At 44.6% G+C, this 18,405-nt stretch overlaps 1 protein-coding gene across 2 annotated transcripts in view; it reads right to left on the bottom strand.

The window, feature by feature from the left end:
* Positions 1-18,405, bottom strand: part of Galphas (G protein alpha s subunit) — a 128,858-nt gene that overhangs the window by 59,629 nt on the left and 50,824 nt on the right. For both annotated transcript variants that reach the window (XM_084589916.1, XM_084589917.1), the window contains exon 9: positions 2,027-2,157. In XM_084589916.1, coding sequence (XP_084446042.1) covers positions 2,027-2,157 — 131 coding nt within the window. The remainder of the gene's footprint in view (positions 1-2,026; positions 2,158-18,405) is intronic.

Raw genomic sequence — 18,405 nt, 5'->3', positions numbered from 1 at the left:
GCAGCATAAAACTTGGGAGAATAGCATGAAAATAGAAATGACAGCAGAAATCAGGCATGTCTCAAAGGCTGACACAGTACGGTTATACACCAAGGGGGATTGTTTTACTTGAGGATGCAGTCAGGTTGGTGCCTTCACCAGTTTTCTCAACGCTCGCATGTTCATTTCTAGATAATATTAGTTAAGTAATGGCTAACGGACCAGAAAAAGACCTCTGAATAAAATGAAAGCTTAAATTATCAAATGAGCCTCAAACAACTGCCATAAACCGTTTGAATCACAGTAATTTTATTTGATGAGCACCTGCATGATGGTTGTCTGCATTTGAGATGAATTTTTTTTTTTTTTTTCATCAAGTCCTTAGCTTCACGCAGACGGTTGGGAAGGCCCTCCAGCTCAAAAGCACTCGAGAAGGTCTCTCTTAGCAAAATGACCCCATCGGGTTTTGAGGATGCTTCACTGCACAGTCCACACAGTTAAGCATTGCGGTGAAGCACGCAGTGCGGTAAAGCTATGGTGAATTCGAAAATGTTCGATGTATCGAAAAATTCCAAATATCAGTTCTTTGGATACGACTAGCCCACTCGTTGATGCATCGTGATTCTTTATTTTTCTGGCTGACAACATTGACAAGAAACTTCCTTTCAACCCCAATGGTGGAAAAAGAACAACAAAATTTTGCCAGTGCCCATGGCACTGCTAAATACCTTCAGCTACACAAAAAGAGGCTACAGAGACGTTTTTTTTTTCAAGATAACTTTTTAATAAATCCTCCCTCGTTTCCTCATAATCACCTTATAATAAATCCTCCCCTCTTTTCTTCCCAATGTAAATTACTCAATTTTTACAACAACCTATTTATGCGTTATTCACAAATTTCATACAACCCCAGAAATATTTTTCAAGCAAAAAAAAAAAAAAAAAAGAGAAAAACCAGTCTCTGGGAAGAGCGAGTTCATATTTTCAACACACAAAAGAAATGAATGCTGCCAGGCAGAATTAATGCATGTCCAAAGACATTCATTTTGCAATACCTGGCATATGTACGGTACCCATACTGTACACTGTCTTCGTGTCCTCACTCAACACTTCTGCGAGTTATGATGTGTCAATTGGATGCATCATGTTTGCTCTAAAAGGACAACAGACATCTAGTTTAGTTGCATGTTTCCTTTCAAATAATGTGTCACACATTACTATACATGGATCATCATGTGATATTCGTCTGCATACAATCTTTAGTTAACCAAACGATGACTGTGATGTTTACTTGGGGTTTAGGCCGTGTGAGACATGAAAAAACCTGTTATCCACTGATGCATAGTTTTATTTCCTTACCCACCCTACTTCAAGAGCTGGAACCACAACAAATAACATATTAGCCCTTATATTGCTGTTTTTCTTATGCCTCACATGACCCAAACACCAAGTGCACACGACAGCCATCGTTCGATAGATGAAACTTAAACAGCGTTAAGAAAAATTCAATTGCATATACTTTGCCATTCATAGTCCGACAGCACGAGGTGATCCACGTATACTAATGCCTAACGCATCATTTTGAAGAAAAACACGCAAGCAAACATCGAGTGCATGTATTCCTTCAAGCCTGGCATTATGTCCATTGCAGTTTGTCCTCGCTCAAATGCCTGCTATACGAAGCAGGCAGAAATTGCCCCTCGTGGAAGAAGGGAGTGCCAAAGGGGCAGTCACTTCTGCCTAAAGTGAAATACTCGCAACCTGCGACAGCCTCACTGAAGAAATTTCCAGGTCACGAAAATAAGCTGTCCACAGCTCCTAGTGACTGAAGATGGAAACGACTTTATTAGGCAAAAAATAACATGAAAACTTCCGGGGTAATATATGTATATATGCAACGAAAGGACACTGCCCAGCTAGACTGGAATACAACCTCATGCCATGCAACAGGTGAAGAATCATCACAGTCTTCTCATACGAAATTGTACCTGGACAGGTTAATAGGAAAGTAAGGAAAGAAGAACAGACGAGGAAGAAAACCACTCACCATCCGAGGGAGTTTGGTAGTGCGCAAATTCTTGAAAATACTCTTCTAACCTAGACTTGCCAGCCTTGATTTTTTCCGCTAGCAAGTCCTGCTTGTTAAGGAAGAGGATCACAGATATCGTTCGTAACCACCTGGCAAAGACAAAGAGCAGAAGAAGAGTTGAGAAAGAAGTTCCCCAAGAAAATCCCACCATTCAGGCCACAAGCTATTATTGTTAGAACGACCACATGGGCCTGCACATACAGACAGACAGAAAACAAATATTCCATGGTGCACTTAGGGTTATAACTTACAAATTGCACACGCACAATATATACAATACAGTTTAGCCTAGTCAAAACAAACTTGTATTAACTATAGGATTTGGTTTGGTCCATGGGGTTTAACGACCCAAAGCAACTCAGGCTATGAGAAACATGAGAAACGCCATAGTGGAAATTTCGACCACCTGGGGTTCTTTAATGTGCTCTGACATCGCATAGCACATAGACATCCGACTTTTCGCCTCCATCGAAAAGAGGCCGCCGCAGCTGAGATTCGATCCAGCACCCTTGGGCATGGCATTCGAGCGCCCTAACCCCTGCACCACCGTGGCGGGGTTAATTATGGGATTTCTTAAGCCACATGCTCTGATGACCATTTTGGCAAGGACTGTCCGATGGCTGCCCCACTTGCACAGCGAGGTCATGAAGTAAGCTAAGCAACTACGTTGAAATAGTAATGGGCCAATCTAGACTGCGGGGCAGAAACAAGAGGCAGTATCTTAGTGCACAAAAACAGCAATCATACCAACTTTACTAAAGCCTGCCTGCCAGTCCTTGTGTAAGCTATGCTGCAATAACACTCATGAGAACAAAATGCAGCCACTGTTGTGGCAAGACCAGTTCATTTTCCTACACACCCTCTAAAAATTTGTACACACCTCCTCCTCCTCCCTACCGTTTTTCATAAGGCCCCCCTTTAATTTGAAGCTTTTATTTTGTTTTTACACAGACAACTACCAAAAATGACGGCCACTTCTCCACTCCCCTCCCTCTAAATTCAATTCCTGAAGTAACCCACCATCAAGACCTTTTCCATCATTTTCAAGTGCACCATGCCAACATACTATTAGAAAGAAACAGCAATGATCCAAACAATATTTCTCACTTTTATGTTCACCTTAAGTGTGCAACTAATGTGACTCATGCTCCTGTGCAATAGGTTTTGTGGGTACAGAGATTACAAATCAATGCACTCAAAAGTTAATGCACAGCAGCATTTTCATCTCAATAGAGCCAATGATGGCTGAATAAGTTATTTTTAACAATGTTAAATGGCAGCTCTGCTAAATGATGTGCAAGTGGGAATTCTGAGCTGCACTACACACACATACCAAACAAGAGTGCTCCGATGCAAGCAGGTATTACAAAATGTCAGATTGCTCCGCACTTTTTTTTTTTTTTGCAAGCTTAATTCCTTACCCAGCAGGAAATGCGCTTAAACTTTTAAAACGATATGTAGGCACAAACAGTTAATAAAGTGACCAGAACAAATTACTCAGGATGATGCAGCTTCTGCAGATGCAGGCTCTCCAAAACAAGGGCTACGTCTTCGCTCCAACCAACAGCCAATGCTAACGGCACGCTCAAGGCGGCACTAAACACTCTTGCTCAATGGTATGTTGTGTGTGTGCAAGGAACACAGATAAAGGACAGAAGCTGCTAATGCGAGCCGACGTGACACAAATTTTGTAGTCATTGTGCGATGTGCCCTTGGATACCAATAGATCTTTGGTTTCTATATCACCACAGTCCAAGCACTTAAGTGTATCCAGGAAGAAGGAAAAATGTAGCATTTGTGAATACTGAAATCATACTTGAGAGGTAGCAGAGTGATACCAGGCAAAAGTTTTACTAAATGGTAGCCCATTAATAAAAATCAACATGCTGATAGAATATTTTACAACAAGAATGGCTAATTAAAATTGCTAGCAGGAAATACATATGTAGTTCAAACAAATTCAAGTGCAATCACTTTCTCAATTAAACTATCTTCCTCCAAACAATTTCTGCCAACTACAAAGTTACCACTCTCATTAAAAAAGAAAAAGAGAAGTGCAGTTAGACTATAAAAGGACATGTGCACCATATCAAACATAAACTTACTTTTTTAGATAAATCAGAAGGTAACAACTGGTTCAAGAACATGTTAAAAAAATATGTAAGTACTGATTACTAAATTTAAAAGCAAGCAGTTCGCCATGCTCACCCTAACGCAGAATTGTGGCGAAAAAGACATACCATTAAAAAAAATGTGCCCCCTAACAAACCATCGCTATTCTGGAACACAGTCAAGAACCCTTGAGCTGAATTCACGCAAAAACATGGGATATGTGAAAAATGGGGTGGATATCGCTTAACGATTTTCTTACAGGATGCAGTGTGCCATGATACGTGGCACTGCTAAGGTTCTACTGGGATAACAATGTCTGCTAGCAAAAAAAAAAATGCACTCCACATGAACTCTCAGACTCGGTGCACGCATGTTTATAAAGTCCTCCACTTGATAACATAGCTGGGTATTATACTCAGTCTACTTTCAAAATCTCGTTCAACAACGCACTTCATTTACTGAACAGTATGCTGTGCTGCCTACCCATGGCTGCATTTTTCTTGCTGCAATCAGTTTTCCTTTTGAACCTACTCTGCTTGGAAGGGGCACTAGAAATAGCAGAATGGACCATCTTTTTTATAATTATGTCTTGTGCCCATGCAATTAAACCAATCGAGGTGAAAAAAATAATTAAAACAGGAACCAAACTGGAATGGTGAAACTTTTCATGCTCAGTGCCAAAACCAAGATGAGATGTTTGGGATTTGATGCCAACTGCCTGCAATGCACCAGCATCAGGTGTTTCAAAGAGACCGGCCACAATGGTTTTTTTTTTCTTGTTTTTTTTTTTTTTTCTTTTAAACGAGCCATTTGAGACATGAGGACATCTTCTGCAGCCCTATTATACCAGTGTTAGCAGACATAATAAAAAAAGTCAGTGATGCTAACTAGTGAGCTGGTTTTGATAACATTTCAGCAGTTAAAACAAGGTGCTTGCTTTCAATCAGATTTGTAGCTGGCTGCTAGTACATAACAGCCATATCAGTTTTTGAAAATGCATTTTCCTTTGGCACTGTGGCTCAACTAATTTCGGCTCCCAAAGATGCACACTAAAAATCCTGCACTTTAAACAATGCTCTGACTACCCCCCAATCAAAGGAGCCACATGACTTCCTCTGTCCAGCACCTGCTGGAGCAGTGAGCAGCAGTGGACACTCCTTATAGGCTTACAAATCTATTACATGCTGGCTTACAGGATAATGCCTGGTCTTCACACGCATCCAGCTTTTACCTTCACAAATGTGCAAACGCAATCGTGACACAGTGTGCATCAACACCTGGAAGCAATATCATGCAAACCACTTCACAGGCACCATACAATTTCGAACTTCCCAATTGTGAGTTCTGTGAGGTACAGTCGTGAGCAAAAGTGGTATACAGCACTCACGCCCGTATTCACAAACGCGCCTCGACTCGACGCTCCACCTCCACTCCGTGGAGCGGAGAATACAGTCGCTACTCCACTCCAGGGCCGATTCGGATTCATGAACGCCCCTCGGCGTTTCCTCCGACAAGTTCTCCTCGAGAATACCTCCTCCACTCGGAGCAGCGCAAGTGGCATATGGGGACGAGATTAAGATGAACTTTTGGCCCGAAAACTGCGTGCTGAACTATGTAACATGCTCAGTTTTTCATTTCAAGTCTTCTAAACAACTTTCGCAACCGACCTCGACGTTAACAGCATAGTATAACTTGTTTTGTGGGCTGAATGAAAATGGCGGCTGTGAAAAATGGCTGAAAATGTTTTCGCATCTGGCAACAGTCGCTGCTGGTGACGTCAGCTTCGAGAAATGGTGTGAATACTTCGGTTTATTTTTTGGTGTGAGATCTACGCTCGGCCTTTGCCGCTTTGCCTTTTTTTATTGCCAGGCTTTGACAGACGTTTTTTATTATTTTTTTTTTGACAGGCTTGACCAACTTTTTTTTTTACCATGCTTTTTTTTATTGCCGGGCGTCAAAATACATTGCAGGAAAAAAAAAGTACAAGCCACGAACTCCTACCAGCATGGCTCTGGCCTACTCGGAGGCGAGCTAAACATGCGTGCTGCTTCGCAGCGCATTGCAGCTCATGCACGCTGAATTCGACCCTCCAGAAGAAAATGCCGCGTGCGGTTTCCAAACAAGTAGGGAGCCCTAATTGAAAACGTGCTTGAAAAGCCATGCCCTTCGTCGGCCGCGAATATCCCTCCGTAGGAGGAGCACACCAACGTGCTCCCTCAACAGTGCCGCGCCGGCCGCGCGTCCGCAGACGTACTACGTACCCTCGGGCGACGGGCAAGCCATTTATGTCCGCACAATACAACACGCTGTTCCCCCACAAGTTCGGCGCCGTCTGCGGAAGCGCGCGGGGCGAGTCACGGAAAGTGCGCCGCCGCAGCTCGACTCCGGCCGCGGGCGAGCTCACCATTTGGCCAAATCGCGCCTCAACTCTGCACTCGGTGGGCTCCGAAAAGGTTATCCATTTATCCAGTGACGACTTATTGAAATGTGCCCGCGCCACACACGCGCAATGCGACGATCAAACAACACAGACGTCGGTGGCTGATCACGGTTATCCATGTTCGGCGTGAGCGGCAGGGACGGCCGGAGGCTATCCATGACCACATTCGTAAAACGATAGCGTGCCAGAAGTCCCGGGTCACTGTCACTTTCAGCTGATGCTTTAGCGAAAGGTTCGGTGCATCCTTGTCGCATCTTCTTTCGAGAAACTTTTGGTATACCGGTAGAACGAATTCCACACAGCGAGCGAGCGATGCGATGTCGGCCATGTTTACAAGTGGAGTGGCGGTCGAGGAGCGGCCAAGGTAGCGTCGTCGCAGACTCGAGATTCTCGAGAAAACTCAAGTTTTCTCCGCCACTGGAGGAGCGATTCGAGTGGAGATTGCTTTGTGAAACGAAAAACAGGCCTCGAGGGCCGCTTGGAGTAGAAGTTCGAGTGAAGGCGTGTTTGTGAATACGGCGGTCAGCCACTGACACTGCTTTGAAAACTTCCTTGAAATGCCATCTAGCGACAGCGTCAGGGACAGCGATAGCGACACATGCATGTGGATAAAATGGGGCACCATCACTATTGCTTCAATCTCGGATAGCTGTTGTTAGATGAACTTGGAATGCAGTTTTGCGGAGCTCCGCCACCAACAAAGTGTTGTATACCACTTTTGCTCACGACTGTACAGTTGACGTACAATATGTTGGACTCGCTTAGGATCGCGAAAACGCCTGAAAAAATACAATTCTCTAAAAAATAAATCCCTTTACATAACTTCTGACTGCCACTTTGATGGAAGAGGCATATGGCACTTTTGTGCCCCTTCTGATGGATGCTTCAGTGCCTCGCTACGCATTGTTTACACAAACAATGGGCGGCAACTAGCACTCGACAGCTGTACTGACGTCGGTGAGTCATGGGCAAACGCGGGCTAAACAAAGCACAGACATGAAAAGAATTTGCTACAGTGGGTTTGCTGAACACCCATGTTTTGAAGACGTTTCCCCACATAGTCCTTACAGATTACATGGTGAAGCATCCTCAAAACGCGGTAGGGCTGTTTTATCAAGAGTCACCATTGCTACTGCACTGCACTGCGAAAGGGCTCCGAGGAGCTCCCTATTTTGGATCATTTTTTCACAATTTTCGACAGTTTGCTCAAAGCAAAACACTTGATGAAACCATGAAAAGTAGTCTTTGCACAGCTTTCATTAGACAATGCTACTGTAACGCAAACGGTTTGTGGATTTTTTTTTAGGGACATACAATAATTCAAGCATTTTTCCTGGTTCCTTGATGGCCGGATTAAAGAGATTATCCTCTACTCAGATGGTAGGGCATTGGCACAAACAAGTTCTGCAAACTTTGAGTTTGCAGAACTTAGATGTCGTCCACAGTCAAGTTTTGGCAGTAGATTTGGCAGTAGACGACACTAGAATAACTTGAGACGCCCAAGAATTCTAGGCTTACTTCTAATAGACTCCTTTCTAGCTTGAATTCTACATTATCTGATCACATTTTCGGCACCCCTGAAGTCTGAATTGACGTTCTAATATACCTATTATATGGAGGCTGCTTGGCTATTGCCAGTGGTGCCACGGCAAATGCAAATGAGGTTCGAAAAATGAAGCAATGAATCGTGACATGCCTGAAATTTTAGATGCTCATATACATTACATCTACCTAGTATGTTGCGATGCCTAAAAAAAATCCGAAAAATCATGCCCAAAAAATCAAGAGAACCAAATTTTCAGATGGCGACTTAACAAGCCACGCAATGCCCCTTGACAAGCTGCAAAAATCACAATCCAGTCATGGATAGTAGTACCCTCTACAATGTTTAATGATACTACAAAATGGTGACGGCAGACAGAGCCTTCCTTGCACTCTAATAGAATTTCAATCTTTTTTAGACTTGCTGCTTCTCAAGTGTGCTCTCACAGTCTTTTATTATAAAAATGAGCAAAATGAAGCATATCTATTTAGCTTTAACTCTTTTCCTACCGCGCCCACTGAGCATCGTTAGCGGGCTAACGATAACTTCGTGCGCCGGTTTTGAACCCTTCCGCGTCGCTCATGGACACGCTACAACATCTAGTGTGTAGACGGATAACTGAAGTTTCGATTTTGATGCTGTTTACAATTTTCCCGCGAGTCTATTTTTGAGCGCTCTCCGAACAGGCGGCAGCGCCTGAGTCGCATGCGAGAATGGCGGCATCTGCGTCGATGACGCACGCTTCGAAATGTCGCAAATGTGACGAATACGCACTATCTACGATCAATTTTACCGATGACCCAAGCAGAAGGGACTCGGAAGATGCTGCCAATAATCGTCAGAATTCAGTTCCGATCCCGCTGACAGCAGAAACCAGCCCGGAACACCAGCGGCCACACTCCGGCCCGCTAACGATGAGTTTGCGAGCAAATTTTGAACATTTCCGCATCGCTCATGGACACACTATGCCATCTAGCGTGACGCCATCTAGCGTATAGTCGGGTAACTGAAGCTTAGATTTTATTGCTGTTTACTTTTTTCCCACGAGGTGGCTATTTTTGAACTCTGTCAGAACACGCGGAAGCATCGGAGTCGCATGCGACAATGGTGGCATCTACATCGACGACGCGGCATCCGCATCGACGTCACATGCTTCGAAACGTCGCAAATCTGACAATTCCGTGCTGTGTACGACCGATTTTATCAATGACTCAAGCAGCAGTGACCCTGAAGATGCTGCCTTATCGTCAAAATTCAGTTCCGACACCGATGACGATGGAGACCAGCCCGGAACATCGGCGGCCACACCTTGTTGGCCTGTTTTGCATGCGTCTGGGATCGCTCTGGATGTTTTGTTTGTGTTGTTGGTGTCATTTATCTCATTCACAGGGTGTCAACATCATTTGGACACGATATCTTGGCTCCCGCAAAACAGGGTGTGGCGTTCTGCCCAAGAAGGGAACCGGGCATCCATTTTGGCATGGTGCTCTGCAGCAGCCCTCGTTGATTGCTTATTATGCATCAAGAACACTATTCAACACCGAACTTTTATTTTTTCACACGAAGTGGCCAATATAATGCTCTCCTTTTTGTATATCTTGAAAATTTTTTTAACTTTTTGTCGTTTCATTTACAAGTGCATTTTATTTAGTTATTTATTTACATACACCTTACAGGCCTAGAGAGAGGCAATGTGTAAGGGGGGACAAATACAAAGATATCCACAAAGTGGGTTAAAAAACAAATTTCATTTCATCAAGTTTTGTTCAATTTTTTTTCTAAAATCTGGTTTTTGGGAAATTATATTGTGTGTTACAACACACAACTTCATATTCAAAGTTGTATGCCAAAAAAGCTAATATATTTAGCTTTCTTTTCGTGTATTATATAAAATTTCAGACGTGATAGTTTTTACAGAAAAAAATATCAACTGAAACCTACAGAAAACAGCCATTTTGCCCACGGTCGGGAAAGAGTTAATACAGCATATTATCAAATTTATAATCTTATATTTCAAGATGAGGCATGGGTTAATTGTGAAGACAAATTTTAAACAAGCACCAACATTTGAAATTCTAAAACTAATGCCATGAATGTGCTTAACCCATTGTATAGCCTACAAATGGCACGGCATGACATTTAAATATACTACAATGAATAGTATAGCAATTGTAACACTGCCTCCAGCATAAATGAACTCTAGTGCTACTGCACTGTTGCGTCTCAACAGACCTCAAGGAGGTTAAAGACAGCGTTTTAAACGCAAACAGTCCTTCACAAGAAATACTGACAAGTGCATTCTCTTCTAGCAGCAAGGTGGGATGGAATGGGATTTGCTTGCTGTAAACAGAGCAAAATATTTTTTCCTAGTTTCTCAAGTCTTACACGACAATAAGATGTGGTTTATTGTGAGCGCAACTCCATACCATTCATAAATAAATTTATTTTCTTTAATGAAAATGAAGCTGTGCATCAGATGAGTGTATTGATATAAGGGAGAAAATTACTCCAGCAAAGTATTCCTGGTGGCTGCACAAATCCCATTACTGAATAACTGGCCTAACTAGGTGTAGTTCTTATTATCCCATGATGCCTGCCATTTTGTTCAGTTTTCTTTGAATAAATCTTATGTCTGCATGCAGTATACAGCTGAAACTCCATATATTGAGGCTGTACTTTCCAGAAAAAACTATATTATCGCAAACTTTGTAGCACCAAGGCTTTTTTGTCTTTCAAAGGCGAAAATCATATTTCATACCCCTGAAATCTTCCTGCTCCGCTTTGTTTTACCTATGTTTGTTCATGAGGCTAACAAAGGTGATTTTAGAAGAAGCACCGAGCAAAATGAGCGGCGATAGCAGTACAATAAAGCTTCATTAACTCGGCATTGCACATCTCAAAATGTCATGCCAGCCAGATTTTCTGCACAGCCAAGGATGCCTCCTTTGACCCAAGATTGCCGCAGCAGCAATGACACCTCGAGACAAGTTCGTCATTGATGATCGGCGTCAGACTGCGCAGTGTGTGAGTAGCTGTGCATGCGCATGCCCAAAAACGGAGATGAAAACTTTGACCTGTGCTGTGTATGCGCATCGCCATGCGAGTGGGCAGTGAAAAAGGTTCTGTGTGGCCACCTCATGTGTTAAGATTACTGCGGAGCGCTCATACCTACAACACCCAGCATGAAAAGGGTCACTGCATTTTCCTCGATCACCACTCATGCTCAGGCAACAATCTCTTCCAGCATATTCGCTGTAGTTCCCACACTGACAAATACTGTCTGCAGCCAAAAACATGCCACCCAAATGTTGGCAAGCAGCGAGTCACCGCAGGCTCTAATTTGTTTTCATTGGGCGTGTGCATTTTTTATTCTTTTGGTCAGGACTGAAACATGGTTTCATAAAGAATAGAATTCTGGGGCCGAATTACGGACTCCGCTCACAAGTTTGTGAGCGTGACGTCAAAATTACGAAGCTGTGACGCAGCTTGAGACGTCAATCGTGAAGAGTATGCGAAATCGTCCAATTACCAGCGACTTTTAGCGTGGCTCCGCCCTAGTAGTCCTGAATCCTCGGCAAACGTTGATGCCACAGTGTGGCACAAAACTGAGCAGGGACCATCTCCTAACTTTTTCTAATACGACGCAACTAATACGCAACAAATAAAACAAACAAAGGTTTATTTTGGCAAGATACTATTTTTAGTATTGATTAACATTGAGCTCAAGTTGAAGCGTTCTTAGTTGTGTAGTTATACTTGCTATTAGGTAACTTTTGTTGCCGCGAGGGTGCGCCAGCGGCGTCATGGCGTGCACATGGCGGCCTGCAAGCAAACAGCCGATTCCCCGAGAAGGTGCTGCTTTTTTTAGTGTCGTCGGTAATCGAAGTACCGTACAAGTGCCGTGAGCATGCTGAAAATCTAATAGAATGCAGTCGAAGTCCAGGGCCTGCAGCGATAAAATTTCATGGAGCGCTTGACACGGAAATGGACAAAGACAACTTGCGAAGGTGTTTTCGGTCGGCGCCTACTAGTATCGATGAGAAAAGTGCTTAAAGTGCAACGTGCAGGCTCCGTGGTTCTATTTGTTTCTCTTTAGGAAATGAAAGACGACTGTGAAGCATGTAGTGTAGGCCAAAATGAAGCTCTGTCCTTGCATTATCATCTGTTTGTAGGTAGCTGGATAGTTTAGGAAAGAACATGATCATGGGAATGCTTCCACCCCTGCCGTGACTGAACCCGAAGCCTTCATTCACTGCAGTGCCACCGTGACAGGGCTTTCGATGTAGCTTTCATTGTAGTGTGCTCTGTATTTTTTTTTCTTTGTTCTCATGACTGAGCTGCTTTGTTTTTGAGCGATACCTTCTGCCCACACACCATTTGCTTGATGCATATGTGATGTTTTTCTGCGTACGCTACAATCACTGTGAGCACTAAAACTCGCAATATTATGCATTCAATTTGTCAGCTTTACACTGTTTAGCATTAAGCAAATGCTTTCTATGCGTCCTAACAGTATATGCAGGCCTGTAGTCCTGGAAGGTTCACTAATGGAGACAACCTTATGCAAACATTGTACATAGCACTACTTGTGTCATGTTTCTGCACTGTTAAGAGCCATACTTTGTTTCCTGCTTCTGAAATGTGCCAAACCTATGACAACTACTATGCAAGCCTGTAATCATTAGGGAACTATTCTTTTGTGTCATGCCTCTGAGTCGCAGTTTTATGCACAATACTTTCATTTCTTGTTTCTGAAGTGTGTCAGATCTGCGATGAGTACAGTGCCAGCTTACAGGCTCTAAAAAATTATTCGTGTATGTCTTCTCTGTGTAGCACAATTGTGCAGCACGTGCAAATAACTGCCTGTGCTATTGCAGGCAGTTGGTTTCGCTGCTGCATATTCAAGCGTGCGAAACGCTGCAGAAAAATAAAGAGGCACAGTTGATACACGTGCTTCTAAAAAACTTCTGCGAGACTTTCCCATTCGGATAGGCATCACAATTGCTGCCTCGGTGTGAAACACTTTAATTATGTACTCAAACACAGGTACACACACAAACACCAACATGCACGGTTGCAAGCAACAGTGAATGGGGGGGGGGGGGGGGGGGGGGGGTACGAAGACAAATTTGACTTGACAGATGAGGTTCGAGAAGATTCATCATTATCACAAAGGTTTCTGGCACAGACATGAAACGAGAAGGCGCTGCACTTGGCTGCCTGCGATGAGTTGGTCAGCTACGTGTGGTATATCATAGCCGATTGTTGTGCTGGCATTGACGCCGCAGCTGTTGCCGCACCATGGGCAGCTGTGCCAGCCAGCTCTGGTGGCAGGTTCTGTGGAACAGGCTAACATGATTCTGTATGGCTTTTCCCTAGCGGTATGCATGGCAATAGTGATCCCACTTCCAAGTAGCCGGTACACAGATGTGACCCTTTCTTGTCCAAGCCAGCAGCACCCTCCTCGTCTGCAGGCAGGAAGACATCCAAAGAAGTTATGCAACACGGCACATGTTACACGCTCTGGCTGGTAGAGGAGCGTCTAGTATTTTTGCAAGCACTGGAAGCGGCTCTTCAGCACGCCTATGCAGTTATCCACCATTAACCTTGTGGAGGTGTATGCCTTGTTCTATAGCCGTTATGGAGAGTCCGGACCGGGATGCCATGGCACTGGCAGCCATGTCTCCAACAGGTGCCCCTTTCACCAGCATAACCGAAAATGGCACGCTGTTAAGCACATTCTTCGTCGTTGTCGACCTCAACAGCCTCATAAACTTTAACAGCCTTGCTGACACAATGGAAGAGTCGCATCAAGTAGCTCATTGCCAGGTCTTGCTGACGATGACATTCATGGGAGTGCAGACAATGAATGATTGAAAGTTTCAGCAACACTGCTGTAAGGACAGCCTTGCACTTCATATCGGTATAAATGGTGCCCCATTCCTACTCAATACAGGCATCAAACACACGCATTCCCATATTCGTTTCTTACGTAGGCATTTCAAAAATGTACGACGTGTCTTACGTTTCAGCTTTTATAAAAGCCCAAGAACGGCAATACATGTGAGGCATGTGGAGCCTACCGTAACTTATCTTGCAAAGAGCAGCTCACTGTCGTGAATTCGACGCCTCGCAGAAGGCCTTCCTCGGCCTGCGTCATGCCTGTGTGCAGCCGAGAAGGCCGCCAGAAGAAAGCATCATGCCAAGATACCACGTAGGGAGGTTCATGGCCCAAATCATGTCGGCATCTCATATCTGAAAACAGGGACATCACAAGGCTACTCGTAGACGCCCGATGGGCCGTCGACAAACCCGACGACGCCCGGTATGCTGCCGTGACGAAGGAAGCCTTTCTTCGCCGCCGCCTTGCTGCATGCCGCAAACGCTTTCGAAGTGTCGGCTGCGCGAGGCCGATGTTCGCCTCGTTGCCAGCAGCGGTTTGGAAGCCACTAGGAGCTCGGAAAAAGCGCAGTGCACACATTATCTGCCGCCACACAGACAGCGCACTCGGCCGCACACACCTATCTCAGTTCGTCGCGTCGCACAGTCACTGTCCTATATCCTTCTCGAGTAGCAACATGCGTCGAAACATCTCGCCCGGCACGTCAAACAGTCTTCGTACACCGTCCTTCGCCGATGATCGCGTCGGGGCGCCGCCGCTACCGCCTCACGAGAACGCCGGCCGCCGCATAGACCGCTGCCATTTTTCCTTTGTGAGCGCGCTCACAAACGAGTTGTGAGCGGCTCGCATTGCTCACAGCCTCCGCTCACAATTCGCCGGTAGCCAACGTCATCACTTCAAGTGTGTTCATGACGTAAACAGCAGACGTCGATGACTTAAAGAAAGGCCACTCCCGCCGTGTTGCCGCTGGCCGATAGGAAGATTGTGAGTGTGAGTGTGATTGTGAGTGTGAGCCGTCTGTAATACAGCCCCTGCTTTGCATGCTTGGGGATGTGCCGCACACTTTCACCAATGGGTAAGAGGACAATTAAGGAAAGGAGGAGATTCCATATTCCTGTCAAAATGCACCGATAGGAAAGCTGAGCCAAATGACAGTGAAAAGTCATTCAGTCACTTCTCCACCACCTGAGGCAGGAGAAGGTGAAAGAGGAGAATACCGCGTAATGGAGGTGGTGACCATGCAGAAGGTACAGTGGGATGCCCGAATCCCATATTGCAGCCCACCAACCACCGCTGGTGAGAGCAGAGGCCCCAGCCAGCTGTCACCACGTGAACACAAAAATTGCAGTGTGCACTCAACCTCCGCAGGGAGGAGAGCTATTCAATGCAAAAAAAACAAACCCTCAGTCCGTAAAAGAGACGTTTATTGAATGTTGCCCTACAGCAGTACACACACACACCGTCACCCTGTCCTAAGGACGCGCGAGGTGCAAGGCTTTATGCAAGCATGAACTTGTGAAGAGAAACACACTCTGCCAGCATGCAATGGCAATGCTGTGATCTCTCGCTGTGACCACTGGGCCACTTTCCCAGAGTGGGCAACCAATGCAAAGTACGCCTATCAGGGATCACTGGACCCCGATGGGCAGGCTCGAGCCACTCTAAGTTGCAGCACCCTATGCAGGCGAGCTCAAGTATACACTGGTCTGCATGGACAACAGGGCCAGTAGACAAGAACAGTATAGCCCACACCTTATGTCTCGGAGGGGTCTCTCTCTTGGCCCCAGTAAGACCAGATCAAAGTGGGCTCCATATTCCCACCAAAAAGGCGCCAATGGGAAAAGGCCACTGGGACGCCGGGGAAGAGCTGTGGCCGAATGACAGTGACAAGTCATTCGGCAATCTCTCAACCGCCTGAGGCGGGAGAAAGGGACAGAGAACACAGCGAGATGCAGGCCAGCGGCTACGCAGAGGCAAGGGCAGAATGCCCAAATCCTACAACTATGCAACCATAATTTAATAAAGACTGCACAACAGAACAATAAATGGTAGAAGGCATGTCTTATCGGACCCATCAGTGTTTTCATTAAACATTTAGTACATTAAAAGAGTGGGAACCTTTCTTTTTAAGGGTGTTTTCATTAAGCAAGAATGTCAGTTTTTTTTTTTTTTTTTTTTTTTTTTACTGCTAATTCAGTTACATTTAGGTGCATTATTCCTATGCATGCTGCTAATTACTGATAGATGTACTTGTCTATCGATGATTGATATGTTGCAGGAGGGGTAGGCTATCGGAGGTCATCAATAGAGTGAATATATAATAAATTTTTGATCATTTTTCTACTGAAAATCATTTTTACAACAATAAGCGTTGTGCTTAAAATAAATTAGGAGGATGCTTAAGCTTCACCTTGAAGGGCCCATAAAAAGCTATTTACTAAAACTAGGTTTGGTTTAGTTTATAGAGTTTAGCATCCCAAAGCAACTGTCCATCCTTCACTTGGGAGCATCCAATGAATGGGCGCACCCAGAAAGCCTCGATGGTGTTGCCTAATCAGTTGCGAGTGGTAGCCAGGAGCACCGTTTACAAAATTTTGTAAATTATAGGCTACATGCAGAGCTTTCGAATTTGACCAGAATGCTCAGAAAGACCACCTCTATGACTTTCGTGCACTAGAATATTATTACTACTATTTCAGGGACCCTTTAACGGTAGATGTGACGGCACCTTTAAAAGGCAGCTGAGCGGTTTTAAAATCTACCTTAATTAATGAAGTCGAATCTGTGAAGACTGACGGTAAATCATGCCAAGTTGTTTTGCGGTAGCATTTAAATTGTTTCCATAATCGCTGAATAGAACTGTTTCAGCGTTCAGGCCACACCACATGGTGTGAAGTAGGCACACTGATGATGTCACCTGCAGAGGTGATGCATTTCCAACACATAAATGCTTACATTTGAGGAAGAAAATCAATGCCGACGAAGGCAAAGGTCGCGAGGCAATGTTTGGTGGCATCGGACAACTCACAAACGGAATTAGGTGAAAGCAGCTGAAATTCGAAACGTCACTGATAATGACACGGTTCTCCATATTGCTTCGCAGCTGTGAGGAAAAGCCTGAAGATTGTCGCGACTTATTATTCATAGTTTAATACCTTTAAATGGTTTACCTTTAAGCATGAGCCTATTATACACGTTTTGTATATCTAATACGTGCGTTCAATAAATTCTCAAAAGTGTTTCAGCTTCCCTTTAACATTCAACTTTTTATTCAAATTTAAAAAAATTTCTTGTATAAGCTATCTAAATTTTTACAATTATTACTGTAGCATCATTACACATCTCAAACACTGATGTATGTCACACACAGCAGAATGAGTTGACTAGGCACTTGAGTCCATATTATGAGTTCGCATCATTATCAAAAGTGTCACCTCCCCAAGCTCGAGTCATCTGCATGGTGGAAATGCCGGAACCTGAAGTAGTAGTGACATCCAGTTCCGGCGTTTCCACCAATCAGGTGGCTTGAGGTTGGGGAGATAGTGACACTTTAGATAACGACACAAACTCACAATACGGACTCTAGCAGCAACAACCTTTCGTGGTCTATGCATTGCATGCCCTAGGTTCAAACTTCAATTAGGGGGAGGAAAGCGCAGGCCACTTTCATCCCGGCTAATTTGACGAGCCTTGTCACACTTGGAGGCCAAGGTGGAGGCATGAGGAGGAAAGTCTCTCCTACTATCCCTCTCTATCTCATCTCATGTCTTCTGTATATCCCTTTTGAATTTTCGACTGCCACGTCTTCACCACCCAACGACCGTTCCACAGCGCAGCCATGCATGCCTCGTTTGAACAGTGTGCGTGTGTTTTGTGAGCTCCACCAGCCTGTTTTGTCTGTGCTGTCTTGGGTGCAGACTGTGTCTCTGGTCGGTTTGTCTTATTGTTCCTTCATGTGCTCGTAATGTCATCACGTCAGTGCAACGACAGCTATTGCAGCGCTTGGTTTTGTGCCCACGAGCTTCAAAACCTGTATCTATCTCATGACGCCCCCCCTGTATGGTTTTGCTTCCGCGACCTGCGCCAACTGTCTAGCAGCGTGAATCCCGTGTGTGTCGTCTCAATACAGTGGCAGTAAGGCTTGCTTACCATCGCTATGTTGAACAATGAAAGTGAGTGGCAGCCCCCTCCTTTTAAGATTCCCAGGAGCCACCTAAGAGCAGCGTTCCACTTTGGATGGCACCGCTTATGCATCATCTCTTCTGAAACTTCTTCAAACAAGATTTGAATTGACACATTGATGAAATTCAATACGCAGAAGACCCGGTATGTTTTGGGAG

This window comes from Amblyomma maculatum, chromosome 1 (genome assembly GCF_055883805.1).
Source record: "Amblyomma maculatum isolate TAMU_Amacu chromosome 1, ASM5588380v1, whole genome shotgun sequence".
Taxonomy (NCBI): Eukaryota; Metazoa; Arthropoda; class Arachnida; order Ixodida; family Ixodidae; genus Amblyomma; species Amblyomma maculatum.
Note: the sequence above shows the minus strand (reverse complement) of the source record. Positions and strands in the feature narration are given on the sequence as shown.